The sequence below is a fragment of the Pongo pygmaeus genome, chromosome 22 (genome assembly GCF_028885625.2).
Source record: "Pongo pygmaeus isolate AG05252 chromosome 22, NHGRI_mPonPyg2-v2.0_pri, whole genome shotgun sequence".
NCBI lineage: Eukaryota > Metazoa > Chordata > Mammalia > Primates > Hominidae > Pongo > Pongo pygmaeus.
The window spans coordinates 38291244-38310702 of record NC_072395.2 but is presented as its reverse complement, the minus strand read 5'-3'; the positions used below and the strand labels follow the sequence as shown (position 1 = coordinate 38310702).

General features: G+C 36.6%; 1 protein-coding gene across 5 annotated transcripts in view; it reads left to right on the top strand.

Moving 5' to 3' along the window:
• Positions 1 to 19459, top strand: part of MRPL39 (mitochondrial ribosomal protein L39) — a 44732-nt gene that overhangs the window by 5497 nt on the left and 19776 nt on the right. For 2 of the 5 annotated variants that reach the window (XM_063659717.1, XM_063659718.1), the window contains exons 4-9: positions 736 to 835; positions 2354 to 2421; positions 4800 to 4912; positions 8257 to 8322; positions 9250 to 9403; positions 13343 to 13390. In XM_063659717.1, the coding sequence (XP_063515787.1) occupies positions 736 to 835; positions 2354 to 2421; positions 4800 to 4912; positions 8257 to 8322; positions 9250 to 9403; positions 13343 to 13390 (549 nt within the window). Of the gene's footprint in view, positions 1 to 735; positions 836 to 2353; positions 2422 to 4799; positions 4913 to 8256; positions 8323 to 9249; positions 9404 to 9938; positions 12784 to 13342; positions 13391 to 14438; positions 14626 to 16476; positions 16576 to 19459 lie in introns of those variants that run through there. The other 3 variants (XM_054468688.2, XM_054468693.2, XM_054468689.2) reach the window with 3 other exon arrangements.

Below are 19459 nucleotides of genomic sequence, written 5' to 3'. Positions count from 1 at the left end.
GGCCTGGGTCTCTACTTATTTTTAGTGTAATATGGTTGCATAGAATTTATAATGGAGAAGTGATCCCACTTTTGTAGTCCTCAAATGTTAAGAAGAGCTTCTGAAAAGTGCGCAGAGTAGTGTCAGCAGGAGGGGAACACAATGGACAGGTATGGTGGAGGTTTCTCCTTGTGACTGATCAGGTCATTGCTCTGATACCATCTCAGGCATGTCCATGAATCAAAATGTGCTGGTAAGATGAAAGCTCAGTTCCTGCTGCTCTGCTATAAATATGAGTAATCTGAACGATGTGTTAGGGTGTTAGGTATAGGATAAGAGTCACTAATAATTCATAAAAGTTGAGTTTTTCTCCATATTTATAAATGATATAAAGTTACATAATTAATATATTTATTTTACTTTAGCACAAGTTTGTTAACAAGTTAACTTTATCCTGGGTTAAAAATAAATACTTTCAGATAATACAACTGTCTGTCAGGGTTGATAACCATTATGGTGTTTGATATCTTGCACAGAAACATTGCTAAGAACCTGAGGTTCATGCTTCATTCTTTTTTGATTTTTGCTTGGTCGAGGTAATGTCATGGCCTGATGGTGACTGTTGCTACATTGTGTGAACAGAGATATATGAGAAGTATTTTCTAAGTCAGAAGTTCACTTAAAATTTAATATTGTCAAAACTTTAGTGAATCTCAGTGTGTTTATATATATTTTATATATGTATTTTTTTTCTAGGCTTATTGGCGTTCCTGTGCTATGATTATGGGCTGTGTGATAGAGAGAGCATTCAAAGATGAATATATGGTCAATTTGGTCAGAGCTCCAGAAGTTCCTGGTAGTGTATACGTATAAATATATGTCTTTTCGTGATCCTTAAATATTTTGGTACCTATTTTTGATGACGTATAGAATTTAGTACTAATATAAATTACCATTATACATATGTTTCATTTATCGTGGGTAACAAAATCTTTCTTACTATGATGAAACATGAAGTAGTCTTTGCAGGTTAATGATTAACATCATAGAATTACTGGAAAGTGTTTGTCTTGAATATGAATTTCATGGAATTCAACTATCTCAGCGTTTATTTATTTATTTGAGACGGAGTTTTACTCTGTCGCCCAGGCTGTAGTGCAGTGGCGTGATCTTGGCTCACTGCAAGCTCCACCTCCGGGGTTCACACCATTCTCCCACCTCACCCTTCCGAGTAGCTGGGTCTACAGGCACCTGCCACCACGCCTGGCTAATTTTTCTGTATTTTTAGTAGAGACGGGGTTTCACCATGTTAGCTAGGATGGTCTCGATCTCCTGACCTCGTGATCCGCCCGCCTCGGCCTCCCAAAGTGCTGGGATTACAGGCATGAGCCACCGTGCCCGGCCCTCAGCGTTTATTTTTTACAACTTTAAGCTATATTTCCAAATTGGATGTGTAGAGGAGGAGGAAATCTGAGTATAAGTAGACTACTGTAAAGAGCTGTGCTTAGGTGGTAATATTTCACCAGACAGGACCATTACTTTGGAGAGTGACAGCACTTTGGTGAAATGAAAGGGTGTGGACTAATTTTGCTAAAACTAGGATTTTGGAATAGTAAGTATGGCAGGATCACATGTCTAATTTTTTTTTTTTTAGTAAGTAGATATACCTAAAATATTTGAAAGAAGCTCAAGAAATGATTCTAAGAACAAAACACCAAAAAGAAGATATTTAGAGGATATAAAAGAAATTTAGCATTTCATATCCATTAAGTTATTTATCTACTTACTAAATATCTTGTTCTTTTCGGATTTTTTTTTTTTTTTTTTTTTTTTTTTTTTTTTAAGACGGAGTCTCGCTGTGTCGCCAAGCCTGGAGTGCAGTGGCGCGATCTCGGCTCACTGCAACCTGCACCTCCCAGATTCAAGCGATTCTCCTGCCTCAGACTCCCAAGTAGCTGGGATTACAGGTGCCTGCCAACAAGTCTGGCTAATTTTTGCATTTCTGGTAGAGACGGGGTTTTACTATGTTGGCCAGGCTGATCTCAAATTCTTGACCTCAGGTGATCCACCTGCCTTGGCTTCCCAGAATTTTTACATCTGGTAACTGTATGAAATCTGTATGGTAATAGCATTTTTGAAGAAAACTTGAATGTTTAAAAAATATTACTGATTTGGGGTTAACAATCTTTTGGCTAAGGAAAATTTGATAGAGCTCTGGCAAGCAGCTGGAAGAATGGCAACCATTTTATAATTTGTAGAGTTGGGAGAGAGTGCTAATCCTTCTTTTCATGGTCTAAATATTCAGTTATTGCAAATTAGTAACTTTCTGTTGGGGCAGGTTTGACTTTGCTTTTTATTTTGGTTGGATTTACAGTAATTTCTGGTGCCTTCTGTTATGACGTAGTTTTGGATAGCAAACTTGATGAGTGGATGCCAACAAAAGTAAGTGTATTCTTCTGGAGTACTAATTTTAGAGTGTCTGCCTTTCTTTGTTAGAATGATTCCTATGTTAGTATTGTTGAATGGTACTGCATGTTGAGAACATTTAAAAGAATCTATCTATGTATCTATCTATACATCTATGTATCTGTCTGTCTGTCTATCTATCTATTGGTGGTGTTGCTTTTTCAGCCTATTTAAGACAGAGGTATGTGAATGACAGTATTTACATCAACATAGTCAGTTATCTTGAAACTTTATATTCTGCTTGACCTTTTCTTGATGTTCCTTCTAAGTGGTTTTAAGGTAGTGGTTTTCAAGAGGCCCAGAATATAAAATATAAAAATTTAACTGTCTTGACCCATGTGGTAGTAGGGGGCTTGGAGCCATACCTGTTTGGATCCCTGGAGCACAATTTGAAAACCACTCCCCTAAACCATTTTAAATTGTTGCATACAGTGAGGTCCCTGTATAAACAAGGGTCACATTGAGAGCTGGGTGAATTAAAGAATCAGACTTTGACAAAGCTAACTCAAGCATCAACAAATGAAATATTAACAAACTAAACTCTTTGTGAATGGTTTGCCTTTGTAATGAGGATGGTCCTTGTTGGTCTGGGACTTGGGTAGCAACAGAGCCTAACAAGGACAGTCTAGATCAGGTGCTTAGTAGGTAATGGGTGCTGATGGTTATCAAAGATCAAGCCTGGAGATGTAGTTCTGATTGGGGAGAATAGGCAAATACCTAATTCTTATTTAAACAAAACTATATGTCCTATGTATTGGGAGTCTGGAGATCTGGAAAGGGGAAGCAGTGTAGCACATCATTTTATCATTTCCACTGTGTACATTCTTTTTATATTTAATATCTCTGAAAATATATAAGCCTTATATTAGATGGTATCTTGCAATTAGAATTTGTAGTGTTTGTTTTTTTTTTTTTTCCCTTAGTAATACATCTTAGATTTAGTAAAATACTGTAGTGGTTCTTAAAAGCAAGGATTTTGGAGTAAGGGCAGATCCAGCTTTAAATTTGGCCTTGGAAATTACTTTTTGTATAATCCTTCGCATATTACATAGTATTGAGAGGGAGAGAAGAGGGAATCAAGAAAGAATGAGAAAAAGGGAGAGGGAAGAGAGAGAGAAGAGGATGGAAGGAGGGGAGGGAAGGGATTGGAACTGTTTCTTCATGACCTCTGGGCTCCTGTCAGTGTAGCTTCTTCCTTATCAAGTATGTCTCCAAATTTAAGATTTTCTTTACTGGGACAAGTTAGTTAAAAACTGAGGTCAAGATTTAATTTTCATTATCTGTGAAACATAACTGCTTTTTTCTTTCTTTCTCTCTCTCTTTTTTTTTTTTTTAAGAGATGGGGGTCTCACTATGTTGCCCAGGCTGGCCTTGAACTTCTGGGCCCAAGCAGTCTTCCTGCCTCAGCCTTTCTAGTAGCTAGGACTGCAGGTGTATGCCACTGTGCTTGGCTTTTGCATTTTTCTTTTTTAAAAGATAAAACCTTACAAAAGAAATATGTGAGTTGTTTGCAGCCTGCATGGAGTTGGGTTGAGTAGACAGCTTAAATAAAGTAGGGGAGAGTTACATTGAAGGAATAGTTGTATTAAACCATGAATGTTTTTTTTTATATAGTAAATTATTCTTTATAGAGAAGTCATTTCATGCAAAAAAGTCTAATAGGATTTTTATGGAAATAATTTTATTATAAAAATTACTTGTGTAATAGTGCTTGGTCTTTTCTGTATTATTAGTAATGATTTATAGTATGAAAGCTTAATTAGAATTTTTATTAAAAATCTTAAAAACATTGTTAATGTGTATTCTTCATCATTTTAATTGTGTAAAATTGACTTATTAAGCAGAAACTTTTAATATTGGACATGCTATACTTTGTACAGGGTGGGTGATGATGTACATTTCTAGTGAAACTTTCTTAATTATGAAAACAATAATTTTTTCCCCATACATTTAATAAACTTAGTTTTATTCATACTGTAAATACATTTTTATGTCTTGCTATTTATTTATTGGCATTTTTACTTGCTGCATCATAGTTTTAATAAACATTTTAAGGTTGTATAATTTGGATGAAATTATAATATAATTTGGATAAAATTTCTTTATAGTTTTATCTTTAATAATTAGTATTAATGAAGGCTGACACCTTAATTACAGGTAAATAAGAAGTTTTATAGTTTGTGGTCCAAAACTTCCGTTGTTGCAAATTAATAACTTTCTGTTCTAACAAATTTGATTTTGTCTTTTATTTTAGTTGGATTTGCAGTACTAAGCATAGAGTTTTGTTTCAACTGGCTTATGGAGAAATACTTTTCAGTAAATTGTTACTAAAGGTTATTACTTTCATTTTTAAGGAGAACTTACGTTCCTTCACAAAGGATGCTCATGCTTTAATTTATAAAGATCTTCCATTTGAAACTCTGGAAGTTGAAGCAAAAGTGGCATTGGAAATATTTCAACACAACAAGTAAGTGTTGGCTTTCTTTAAATCAAGGCTAACTCTCCCAGTATTACATGCAATAAAGAAAATTCAGGTCTTAAGAATTTTTATATTTGATGTACATATGACAGTGTATTATTTTCCACTCTGAGACCTCTCTGATCTCATTTATTTCGCTGAGGAAAATGTTCCTCATCTCCCTTGATAATTTTCTCACTTTGTTTTACTTCTCTGTTCTTGGACCAGCCTTTCTCATTATATCAACATAGTGGCATGTTTCCCTTTTTTCTTTCTAGTGTGAAGTGATAATGTACGTTAAGCGACTATATAATTGTGTGTATTTGGCAGTGTTTCTCTCCTACCCCTCCACACTTAAAATGACACTGATAAGATTGAAAATGCAAGCAGTTTGGGAGGGGGCTAACAGCTGAAGTAAAATGTTTACACAGCGAGGTCTTAATCTTCTGCATGTGAATTATTCATCTGAGGGATTTTCTTTAACATTTTAATTCCTGCCTGGCTTCTCAGTTCTCAGAAAACTTTCAGTTCACCTACTACTACCAGTTATAAGAACATGAGCTAAATGTTAACATTAATCTAATAGAATATTAGAACTAACTAGAAAGAGAAACCTGTGCTGTAAAAGAAAATAACAGAGTCTGAAGCCAAAATATGCACCTACGAATTGTTAAAGGTTACAGATTAGAATTTCTTTAGGTATATAGAAGTTGAATTACAAATTCTCATAGGGATAGGTTATCATAAATATATTGGGTTAGTTATGAGTGTGTTTTTGACACATACTTTATAGCTTGGCATTTCTCAAAGCAGTCTGTCTTATAATATTCTTCTATAGGATATTAATTGACATGTGAAACCATGTACTGTGTTAAGCTGAGTTTGAAGAACAGTGGCTTAAAAAATTTTACTCGGCCGGGCGCGGTGGCTCACGCCTGTAATTCCAGCACTTTGGGAGGCCGAGGCGGGCAGATCACGAGGTCAGGAGATCAAGACCATCTTGGCTAACACGGTGAAACCCCATCTCTACTAAAAATACAAAAAATTAGCCGGGCGTGGTGGCGGGTGCCTGTAGTCCTAGCTACTCAGGAGGCTGAGGCAGGAGAATGGCGTGAACCCGGGAGGCGGAGCTTACAGTGAGCCGAGATGGCGCCACTGCAGTCCGGCCTGGGCGAAAGAGCGAGACTCCGTCTCAAAAAAAAAAAAAAAAAAAAAAAAAGTTTTACTCATCACACTCAAGGATCTCCCAAAGTGGACATTGAAAATTTCCCAAATATATTTGTCCATGAAACACTTTTTCTTGAAACATTTTTAGCATGTCCTGGAACCAGTGGACTTAGAAACCAGTTGTAATGTACTGTTTTAACTAGAGTACAGATAGTATTGTAGAACCAAACCACCATTTATAGCATTGATTCGACAAGAAAATTTTTTGGACTATCTGAACACGTGAAGTCACTCTCTGTGCCAAAAGTCTAGGCACATGCTGCCCAAAAGAAATATAATATGAGACATCTGTATAATTTGAAATTTTCTGTAGTTGCATTGAAAAAAAGTCAAAAGAAAAGTTGAAGTTAATTTTAATGATTTTATTTAAATGATACATCTAAGATGTTACTCAGTGTAATCAATATTAAAATATTGATGTTATTTTATATTCTTTTTCACTAAATCTTCAGAACCTGGTATGTGTTTTACACTTAAGGCACATTTTAACTAGTACTAATCACATTTAAGTGCACCATGGTACTTTACTGGACAGTGTACTTTTGACTTCCATTCAGTATACATTGAGATTTCCCATTCCTCTAACTGTCAAGGACTGGTAGTGGCTTCTGGGACTTTTGTAACTTAGTTGAGTGTGTGGTAGGAGGAAGGGGATAATTCTGGAGGAAGCTTGATAGGACAGAAGAGTTGGTTCATTGAAGGTGGGTCAGTGATTGAGTCTGCTGCAGGAGTAAGGGTGGGACCTTTTTGTGGCTTTGACTGTCAGGGGACAGGAGCATCTCTTGGAGGTGGGTCAGGAGGGACAAGTATTCAAAGGAATTGGCACCCTTATTAGTGCCTGGGGACTGTAGCAGTCAGTGGGTGTTTTTGCATAAACCAGTGTTCCCTAACTTTGCCACATAATTGTGCATACACCTGTGGTGCACATACACATATTACTTGTTTAGCACCCTGAGATAAACAGACAAAGCTCTCAATAGTAAATGGTAAAGTCATGGTTTGAACCTGGGCTGTGCAGTTTCATCTGCGCCTTTAGCTATACCGACAGAATTGGGTAGATTTGAGAGACACTGGGCAGTCAAATTAATAACTTGATAATGAATTGAATAAAGGAGATATGGTAGGAGAAAGGAATCAAGGAAATCTCCTAGGTTTTTCACATGGACACCTGGGTGGTTGGTGGTATTGTACTAAGACAGGAAATTCAGGAGGAAGAACAAGTTTGGGCAGGGAAAGAAGTGGTAATTTGTGCAGTTTGCAAATTTCAGGGTAAGGTGCTTGTGGAACATCCTAGAGGATGTCCAAATGGGTCCTGGATATACAGTTTGGTGGTCAGAAGAGGTAGGTAGATGAGAAACAGAGATATAGGAGATATAACTACATAAGTTGTAGCTCAAGGGGCTGACCTAGGGAGGATGCTTAGAGTGAAAAGAGGGTGTAAGATAGAATTCTCAAAGGGTAGAGAAAGACAAGAGTGGCCAGAGATGTAAAATAACAAGCAGTAAGGAATGCCACTGATACCCATGGAAAGAGCACTTTGAGGTTGGGTGTGGTGGTTCATTGCTATAATCCCAGCACTTTGGGAGGCTGAGGCAGGAGGATTGCTTGACACCAGGAGTTTGAGACCAGCCTGAGCAACATGGCAAGACCCTATCTTTACCAAAAAAAGTTAGCCCGGCATGGTGGCTCACACCTGTAGTCCCAGCTACTTGGGTGTCTGAGGCAGGAGGGTCGCTTGAGCCCAGAAGTTTGAGGCTGCAGTGAGCTATAATTGTGCCACTGCATTCCAGGGTGGGTGATAGAGTAAGACCCTGTCTCAAAAAAAAAAAAAGAAAAGAAAAGAAATAAAAATGGAAAGAAAGAACACTTTGAGAAGTGGAGGTAAGCATTGGTATTAAGAAAATGAGGACCAAAAAATGTCCACTGGGTTGACACCAAGCAGGTCTGTGACTTTGGTGAGAACAGTTTGGCAGAGTCATGGGGCTGTGGCCAGATTAAAGGGAGGTTCCAAGTGTAACCTACTCTCAGAAAGTATGGTTGAAGAGGAAGAGAAAGGGAGGTATCTTTAAACACCTTTTTACGTATTTTGAGTTAAAAAAAATGTCTTTTTCTTTGCTGCTTTTCAGGTACAAAATAGATTTCATAGAAGAGAAGGCATCTCAGAACCCTGAGAGAATAGTCAAGCTACACAGGTAAGTAAAAGTCTAAAAACGGGCTGCTATGTTAGAGTAAGGCTTAGCTTTATTGTTATCTGAATGAAGCATATGACCAAAAAAGATGAATTTGTATCTTATTTTGTTTTTATTACCTTATTTTTTGTTGCTTCATTCATTGTTTTGATATGGCGGTAAATGGAAGCTTTAAATTATCTTCAGGAACACTTGTGGTTTCTATAATCCTCATTTTATTGTTTGCTATTTTTATTTAATTTTGAGTTGAAAACCACTGTTTAAGAATGTAATTTTTAGGTGTTTTGAAACTGGGCAAGATAGTCGTTATGATGAATTCAACATCGTAATTCATATGAATACTGACTAACTAGTAATTACTTATGATACATGTAAGTTAAGCTAGAATGTGCTTTCTGACGCACGGATGAGAAAGGTCCACTGCTTGTGATGACATTCTCCCATGGGGAGCAAGTCCCGAGACAATGCATTCTGCAGAAATGACTTCATGTCCTGGATCCATTTTCTCAACCTCCTGTTTTTATGAATTGGACTTCACTTTTTTCCTCTAGAAACTGCCCTTTGTTTCTGAACACAATCTGTCCTACACACTGAATTCTCAGCTTCATTACATGGGTTATTGTAAGGTTGTAGATGATCGGTTTTAGGCAATTGGATCAGCTTGATAGCATGATGTGTTGCATGACTCTTAAAGACCTTAACATTTATATCAATGCTAATTAAGAAAATAGTTCATTTGATTTAATTTTCAAAGTTTTAGCCTCTTTACTTGAGATCATTATGTCAGGGGTCATTAGAAACTGAATTGAACCATATGTAATGTTCTTGATTAGGCATGTTAGCAGCAAAGAGAAGGAAGAGATTTCTTTTTCAAGCTCTTACAAATTATTTGATGTTGCAGTTTTGTTTATTTATTTTTAAATCAATCAGAATAGGTGACTTCATTGATGTGAGTGAGGGCCCTCTTATTCCAAGAACAAGTATTTGTTTCCAGTATGAAGTGTCAGCAGTTCACAATCTTCAACCCACCCAGCCAAGTCTCATACGAAGATTCCAGGGTGTGTCTTTACCTGTTCACTTAAGAGTAAGTAAAGCTTAAAGTTCCAGGTCTTCCAATTTGGGTATAGATATAATTCTGGACTTGATTTTATACCAGTTTGAAGAATATAAACTTTTAATTTTTCTTAAGTTATATGACACTAATATTTTATAAACTCAGGTTTATGATTAAAAACAAAGTTGCCCAGGGTGTAACTATACAATTGCAAAAGAAACATTAGTTGAAAAAATTAAATCAAATTGATATATCATTTAAAAATTTCAAATTAGCATAGGTGAGGGTATATTGACAGAGGGGGTATTAGAGTGCATATTGGTAAGACTTTCTGGAATGCCTTTTAAGCTTAAATTTGGCATGCTCTTCCCTCTAATTTTAATGATCCATTCATGACCCGAAGCCTGACATTTTCCACATTGCTCCCACCCCTTGCTAATCTTTTTATTTAAATTTTTGATTTTAAGATAATTGCGGTTATAAGACATAGAGAGATCCCATGTACCTTTACTTGGTTTCCTCAATGGTAGCATCTTGCAGTACTAAAATACAGTATCACCACCAGGGTATGGACAGCGATACAATGAAGATACAGGACAATTCCTTCACTACGGGGATCCCTCATGTTGACCTTTTATAGACACGCGCATTTACAGCCACTTCCCTCTGTTGCCCCCATTACCCTGCCTGCTTACCCCTGCCAACTACTTTACTTATCTGTTTTCCTTTTCTATAATTTTGTCATTTCAAGAGTATTCTATGAATGGGATCAAACAGTATGTAATTTTTTGGGATTGGCACTTTTCACTCAGTATAATTCTCTGGAGATTCATCCGAGTACATTGAGTATATCAGTAGTTCATTCATTCTTATTGCTAAGTAGTATTACTTGGTCTGGATGTATCACGGTTTGTTTAACCATTCATCCATCAAAGGGCATCTGAGTTGTTTTCAGTTTTTGGCTATTACAAATAAAGCTGCTGTGACATTGTGTGCAGGTTTTTGTGAATATTTCTCTGGGATAAATACCCAGGAGTACAATTGCTGGGTCATATGATAAGTGTATGTTTAGTTTTTTAAGAAACAACCAAAGTGTTCCAGAGTGACTGTACCATTTTACATTCCCACTGGCAATGCGTGAGTGATCAGTTTTTCCGCATCCTCACTAGCATTTGATGCTGTCACTACTTTTTTTTTGTTTTGTTTTAGTCATTCTGATACGTTTGTAGTGATTTCTCATTGTAGTTTTAATTTGAATTTCTCTGTTGACCAATGGTATTGATCATCTTTTCATGTACTTATTTGCCACCTATATGTCTTTATTGGTGCAATGTCTGTTTATGTCTTTTGCTAGTGTTCTAATTAGATTGTTTTACTTTTTCACAGTTGAGTTTTGAGAGTTCTTTATATGTTGTAGATACTAGTTTTTTGTTGTTATGTAGTTTTCAGATTTCTCTCTTTTTTGTCTGTACCTTGTGTTTGCTTATGTGGCTTGTTTTCTCATTCTCTGAGCAGCCTTTTGCAGAGAAGAAGTTTTTAATTTTGCTGAGACTAGTTTATCAAAATTTGATAAAATTTTTGTTTTTATAGATTATGTTTTTGGGGTTAATTCTAAGAACTCTTTGACCAGTCCTAGATCCCAAAGATTTTCTCCTTTTTTTTTTCCTTCCTGAAAGTTTTAGAGTTTTACATTTTTTTAAATCTGTGGTCCATTTTGAGTTAATTTTTCTATGAGTGTGAGATTTAGGTTTAATTTTTTTTTTTTTTTTTTGTGGGCTATAGATGTCAGATTGCTCCAACACCATTTGTTGAAAAGGCCACTCTTCCTCCACTGAGTTACTTTTGCATCTTTGTTAAAAATTAGATGAACATATTTATGAAGGTCTATTTTTGGGTCCTCTATTCTGTTCCATTGATCACATATGTTTAGCTCTCTACCAGTACCACACAGTCTTGATTACTGTAGCTCTAAATAAGCTGTGAAATCAGGTAGTGTAATTCCTCCCTTGTTACTGTTTTTTAATCAAAATTGTTTTAACTCTTCTAGTTTGAGTTTCCATTTAATGTTAGGATAATATTTTCAATGTCAACAGAGTCTTCCTGAGATTCTGATAAGAAGTCCATTAGACCTGTATAGCAGTTTGGGGAGAATTGACATCTTTAATATGTTGAGGTTTCCAGTCTATGAACTTACTGTATCTTCTTATTTATTTATATCTTCTTTCATCTCTCTCATTTTGTAAAATTTAGCACACCTCTCCTGTACATTTGACTTTGACTTTTCTCCACATACCTGCTTCCTTTCCTAGCCTTCCCAATTTCAGAAAATGAGATCATCCTTTAATTCAAGCTTGTCCAACTCACAGCCCATGGGCTGCATGCGGTCCAGGACGGCTTTGAATGAGACACAAATTTGTAAACTTTCTTAAAACATTATGAGGTTTTTTTGCGATTTTTTTTTTTTTTTTAAACTCATTAGCTGTCATTAGTGTTAGTATATTTTATGTGTGGTCCAAGACAATTCTTCTTCCAGTGTGGCCCAGGGAAGCCAAAAGATTGGATACCTCTGGTTTCCTTAGTTGTTTAAGGTAATCCTTGATTCTCTTTTCCCGTCATAGCCATGCCCCAGCCCATCCATCCATAAGTCCTTTCAACTTTTAACTCTGAAACATATTCTGAATCTATGCACCTTATAGCATCTCATCTACTACTACTTCCCTTATCCAAGTTCCTCTTTGTTTTCACTCACCTTCCTTGTTTTCATTCTTGCCCTCTACAGTGCATTTTCCACTTAGTAGCCAAAGTGATCTTTTTAATACACAATCTGTTATGTACTTCCTCTGCCCCAAACTTTCCAATGGCTTCCCTTGAACAAATCCCAACTCTTTACCCTGTCTCACAAAGCCCTGCATTATCTGGTCCCTGCCTGCTTCTCTGACTTTATCTAACACCACTCCTTTCCTCACTCACTATATTCCAGCCACAGCTTAAGGTCTCTGCACCAGCAGTTCATTCCGCCTGAGTCAGGCATGGTTTTCCCTTTAAACATACCAGTCATCTCTTTCCCTAGAAGGGTTTGTATGTCGATATGTATTAATTTTACCTTTTATTATAGATTTTATGAGCTCATTCAGTGTGGAGTAGTCACTGGCCTGCCCATATGCCTTGTTACCACTTTCAGTTGACCTAATAAAATTGATGTGGTCATGATACACTTTGCACAGTTTTCTTTAATGCATTCTGATAATCCTCTGCTACAGGAGGTTGTTATGGACTAAGGAAATTGAGTTTAAATTTTACTATTGTCTTGGGAGGCTGAGGCAGAAGAATTGCTTGAACCTGGGAGGCAGAGGTTGCAGTGAGCCGAGATCGCACCACTGCACTCCAGCCTGGGCGACAGAGTGAAACTCCATTTAAAAAAAAAAAAAAATTTACTATTGTCTTTGTTAGGTTTTGCTTATTCTTTAGGGTAACTTGATGAATCCTCTGGTTCTGCCATTTCAGTGTGAAGATGTCACAGTTGGTTTTTAATGACTGTCTTCTTGTGATTGCTTATGATTTGAAGAATGACTTCTAGAATGTTGAAACTGGCTATTTAAGGATTGAACCACAGTCTATGGGAAAGTAGGGCAGATTTTTGCTTCCAATTAGAAGAAATGCTATGATGGAAATGATTAAGACGGGCAAAAGTGAAAGAAGGGCACGTTCAATCCTTAAGCGTTTTTTTCTTAAATGCTCACTGCAACCTCTGCCTCCCGGGTTCAAGCGATTGAAGAAAGCAAAAAACAAAGCAGCTATCCCCATGTAGCACCTTTTTTTGCTACTATGATCCACTTTTATAACCACTTATCTATATTAGTACTGCCTAGCTTTTTATTTATTTTGTTCTAAAAGCTATATAAAGACTCTGTCCCTTTTACTTTGACATTACTGCTTTATTTAGTTCATCGCAAATCTTTTCTTTTCAAGGCACATTTTACAATATGGGATAAGCTATTGGAAAGATCTCGGAAAATGGTAAGTGTTTTTGACAGCTAATGAGTACTCTTCTATAAAGAAATTCATCAAAATTAACCAGTAACAACCAAAGGGGGGAAAAATAAAAGAAACAAAGAGAAAGGAAAAAGTAAGTTGTCTCAATAGTCAAAGCAGTGTTGTGATTGTTCACTAGTGTGTTGGTAAGGGTAAAGTTGTAACTTGGCAGTTCTCTTTTGATTTTATTTGTTAATATCATGAAAATGATATTGTAGAACTTGAAGAGAAATAAGAATATTACTATGTAATAGTAATAGTTCTTAATAGTTGTAGTGGTATCAGTTAGGTCTTAGGATTTTTTTTTTTGTAAACTTAATGCATATTTAAAGGATTAAGATTTGTCAGGTGTATTTTAAAGCTGCCTTTAGCCATTAACAGTAAATGTGCAAATATCCTAATGTCCTGAAAAACCAGATTAGAATGTTTGTGTTTTTGTAGTTTATTCTTTGTCATTAGCATTTAGACTTCATGAGTAGGAATGATTGTATTTCTTTTCTTTTCTTTTTTTTTGAGACAGTCTTGTTCTGTCTCCCAGGCTGGAGTGCAGTGGTGTCATCTCGGCTCACTGCAACCTCCGCCTCCTGGGTTCAAGCGATTCTCATGCCTCAGCCTCCCAAGTAGCTGGGACTACAGGTGCCCACCACTATGTCAAACTAATTTTTTTGTATTTTTAGTAGAGACAGGGTTTTACCGTGTTAGCCAGGATGGTCTCGATCTCCTGACCTCGTGATCCACCCCCGTCGGCCTCCCAAAGTTCTGGGATTACAGGCGTGAGCCACCGTGCCTGGCCCGGGTGATTGTATTTCTTGACCACAACTATTCCTGTTTCCTATTTCATAGGCTAAGTGTGTCTCTTTTACTTAGGTTATCTGATAGCTGTCCTGTGTAATCTGGCCTCATTAGGCCTTCCTCCTTAACCTAATTTCCCACAATGCCACAAACACTGGTTAAGCTTGCAAGCACATTAAGCATCACACATTAAACTTATTTTCAAGTTTGCTTATTTCTTCATGATAGTTTTTCTTTCTAGACTCCATTTCCCATTCTCTTTCTATTTACCACACAGTCATTCTTCACTACCTCGCCTGAGTCGTACCTCCTCCATGGAACAGTCTCAGAGTAATCTCTAACAAATAATTACTCATTCATATAAGTTTCTGCTTGATTGTATATGTCCACATACTGTTTTTTGATTGTTTTCTTTGCCAGTACATTTACCTTCTGTCTGTTAAGCCTTTCAGGATTTGTTATATTTGTATAAGCCCAAATTTTGAACACAACATTAGCACATGAAGGGGTTACCCAAGAAATATTTATTGACAATTTTTCATAATGATATATAAACCTAGTCTTTACTAATGACTATATAGATAGGAATTATTGTTTAGGGACTTCACCATAATGTTCGTGAGTAAGGGTTATATAATTTTTTTTCTCATGAGAAGAAATTACCTTTGAATGGATGGAGTAATTTTCTCTTTTTAGTTGGTCACAGTGATCATTTTAGATTAAGAAACTAAAGAAAAAATGTTCAGCATGTTTACTTGGAGTTAAGTAAAATTAAAAAAAATTTAAAAAGCTAAAGAATATTAAAGAAATAGTTTGGAAAACTAAAGAATCAATAGTAACTGAACACTTTAAAGGAATGAAAAACGTAGAAAAACAGCACAGACAGTGTCTTACCTAGAATATCTAGTGATGTTAGTGAATACATATTTTTCAAACATTTATTCTGATTTAGTTGCTTTTTTCTACTGTCCATTTTGCTTTTCTGAAGGGATTAGATTAAACGTGGTTCATTGATGCAACACAGACTTACTGATTGTTTATTGTGTGCCAGGTACTGTTATGGTCTGGAGGTACAAAAAAATGAACAAAATGTACTTGCTGCCTCAGGGAAGTAATGTTGATTGGGTAATTAGACTTATAAGCAGACAGTTCAGGTGTACATGTGGGGCTCTGGCATAAAGAAGAGTACTCAGACCAAGCTGGGGAGTTGCTTAAGGAAGGCTTCCAGGAATTGGAGTCTCTTAAGCTGATTTTAAAGGGTGAATAAAAGTGGACCATGCAGATAATCTGTTGGAGAATGGGTTGGAGGTTATCTCAGAGGAAGTCACTTGCCTACATAGAGAACATGATGAATGTAAGATGAATTTGAATGTACAGGTCACATGTAGGGTAGGTAAAGAGTCAGTCCAAAAACAGAATATGAGGGGCTTGTGTTCCGTGTTGTGGAACTTGCATTCCTGACTTTCCTCCTCCACCCCACTGAGATGCTAGAGAGTAACTGGAGAATTTTGAGTAGGGAAGTGACCTGTGGATCAGCTAGTCTTGTTTAAAAGCTCATTCTAGGGGTAGCATGGGATATAGCTGTGACTTAAGCCAAGAGTTCTGTTAGGGGGATAGAAGAGGATGAGGTCCTAAAGTTCAGCCACGATAGGGAGAATGACTGTGAGAGTTAACTTAGGCTGAAGTAGTAGGACTGTTGATGGAATATACAGGTAGGAAGAAGAGAGTGAATTCTTGAATGCTGTCCTTAGGTAGCTGGGTGAAGCCCTTTACCAAGATAGATGATGCAGGCAGGACAGGTTTTGGGGTGTTGAATTCAGATTTAGCCGTGTCTGTTTGATGAGTCTGAGTGACATAGAATAGAAATAGGGACATAGAGATATCTATTTAGACTAAATCTGTAATATGCTCTATTCTAAATGGAATTATACTCCAAAAGAAAATAAACTGATTTAAAATATCTTGTTACAGCACTTCAGGTGTTTTTTCTTACACTAATGATTTTGTTTTACGGCTGAAAAGTAAAATGGCCAACTTGAGAAGCCTAGGTATAATATGCCTTAGATTATATTTTTGAATGGAATTGTTGTTCTTTACCTGATAATTTATATTGGTTACTTGGCCTTTAAATCTTTCTTCTTAGCTAACTTTCTATTCTACTATTGAAGGGGAAAGATAAAGGGTCATTATAAGAGGGCTGTGGAATGATTTAAACTGGTGGGTGAAGGGTAAAACTGAAAGTGTTTATTAGGAAAGTAAAGCTATTCATGTTTTTACAGGTAACTGAAGATCAAAGTAAACCAACAGAGGAATGTACATCTACCTAATAACTTTCTAAAATTTAAATATGTATAGTAAAATAAATGTTTTAAATATAATGTTTGTGTGTGCTTATACAGATTAACCCTTTCTCCCCAAGATTGATAGTGATCTTTACTTTTTCTTTTCTCTAAAGTATGAAACACTTCATGTTGCTCAAATAAAAACTGTACAAAAACAGGTCACTCCCTTCCTGCTCCATGGATGCAACAGTTTAGCATGTGTTCTCTCTTTTTTTGTACAGATCTAGGCAGATACATACAAATATAAATGTAATTTCTAAAAAACATAAATAGGATCATACTATACTTGCTTGCGTTTTTTGCCAAACAGTGGCACAGTAAACATCCTTGTGCAAAAATGGGAAATGTTTGTAGATAAATAATATTAACTGAGTATTTATCATGTGCTGGGTCTTGTGCTAAGCCCATCACGTGTGGAACCTTTTGTATCATCCTCATAGTGACCTGTTGAGAAGATGTTTCTATTTTTTAAATGAGGAAACAGCATAGAGCTTGAAAGTGGTAAAGTGGGAATTTGAATGGAGGTAGTTTCACTCACATGCTCTTGTGTTCTACTCTATGTTGCCTCACGTATAAATAATTTTGTAGAAATAGATTTCTGGCAGTGGAATTATTGACAGGTGCTACCAGCTGCTGGCTTCCCAAAGGTTTTGCCAAATGTTACTCCCAATAATAGTGTCTAAGAGTGCCTGTTTACCCACACCTTGAGTAAGCCTTGGTTATCAGTCTTACAAAAATATTTTGCCAAAAAGTTTCTGCTTCTTTGTCAGCAAGTTTTCTGCATCTTGTGCACAGGCTTCCTCTGAAGGCCGTATTTTTTTTTTTTTTTTCTGGGTGAGGTCAACTTTTTCTTAGAGTCCATATCTTCCTGTTTCTTGATTAACTTTCTCATTTTGCTAGCATTTGTCTCTAAGCTCCTTTCTAGGAAAAAATGTCTAAGAGGTGAGCCATTGCATGTCTAACGTGGGTTATACGCTTACATTTGATGAACTATTCAGCTAGATACAGAATTCTAGATTGAAAAGTAGTTTTCTCTTAGAACTTTGAAAGCGGCTCAGTTATTTTCTGGCATCTGATTTTGCTAATGAAAGGTCTGATGCCAGTCTGATTCTTGTTCCTTTTTTACATAACCTGTTCTCTGCATCCCCTTCTCTCAACACACTCTGGACACTTAGGATCTTATTATTCTTGGTGGTGTAAAGTTCAACAATCCTGTACCTGTATCTAGGTCTTCAGTCGGTTATTCTGCTTGGTACGTAGGCAATCCTTTCAATTTTTGACATCTCTCTTTTATGTTTTTTTTACTTTATTTGTTCTTTCTTTTCTCTGGAGGTTCTTTGTTTCTCTAATACCTTTCAGCTGTATTTGCATCTTCTTTATTGGTCCTCTGTATTTTTTTCCCTTTCTCTATTATTTTTCCTGCATTTATACTTTACTCACATTATGTCAAGCATATTTTAATTTCTGAAAGCTCTCTTTTGCTTCTGTTTCGTAGAATCCTTTTCATGTTTTCTGGATGTGATGTATTTTCATGAAACTCTCTGAAGATATCAATATAATTGTTATTCATTTCTTCATTCACTTTGTAGTCCCTGAATCATCTCTTTTCTCTGGTAACAGATTTTTTTCTTAGTCTTTCATTTACATGTTTCAGGCTTTTTTCAAATGTCTTATGTTTGTTGGCTGTCAGTTTGTAGTTGAAGATGTGGATGTAGGGAGGTTGAGTGGCAGTTCTGTGGTTTGAGCAAGGTTTGGCTTCTCGTAAGCATCACTAAGGATGAGTAGGTAAATCTGGCTGGTAGGATGAGGGTTTTTAAAAGCTAGAATGAAGAGGTCTTGTCTTGGCTACCGATTTCTAAATTGACTGTCCTAGTTTTACCCAGACTATTCTTTCACTTACTTTATAAAAGATCCCTTCAATATTTTGCATGGGGCACTTCCTGGATTTAGGCCCTTCTATATTTGAAGATGGGGTAGTGTTCAACCAGTTTGTATACAGACCTTTAATTCCTTTGTTTTTAATTAGTTTAGATTTAACTAATCTCTCTACTGTCTTCTATCATCTATGAACTTTTGCCGCCTCTGAGCTAAGGCCCAGCTGGGCTGGTTGGCTGCCTCTGATGGAACTTCCTCCACATGTTTTCTAGGTGGTGACATTCTCTAGTGTTTTATTAGTCACTTAGCTTTTTGTCTTTTAGAATTTGGTTGACATCTCTTGTTTATTGATTCTTTTTCCATTCCCTTTGTTGTTTGTGAATTTACATCAACATTTTTTCTTTTAAAAAATTGTGAAATATTTGAGCATACAGAAAAGTACAGAGAATATTTTCACCAACTCTTGTTTGAGTGGGCATTTTTCATGCTTTTTGGGCAGCTAGCACTGTTTGAACACCTGCTTTTTGGCAACTTCCCACTCTGGATCTTGCCTTACCCAGTAGAAGAATGAAATGTAATCTCCTACCCTTCCTTGCAGCTACGGCTCAGACAGGTAGCATGGGCTCACCAATTAGGCATACCTGTGTGAAATCTGGAAGCAAGTACTTTGCAGACAAGAGTAGTATGAGATACATTTTGTTGAGCGGAGCAGTGATGTGGTTTTCAAGGCAGCAGTGGCAGAGGTCCCATGTAATGGCGCAAGGTGTGGAGGCTTTGCTTAGCAGTTTTTCCCCCGCAGCTGCTCCAAGGTATAAAAATGGGCATTTTTGGGGGCTCCGTAGTCCTGACCTCCACGCCTGTGACTTGTGAGCCATTTTATTCTGTTTGTTTAAACTAGCTAGTGTAGATCCTGTTGTTTGTAACCAACAGTGTTGACATACAGCCACTATTTAATTGTAACCACTGTCAACCTATTTCCTCATTTACCTCAGATCCTTTTGTGTTTAAATAAAGGAAAAGCTACACATCCATTGAAGTTCTTGTT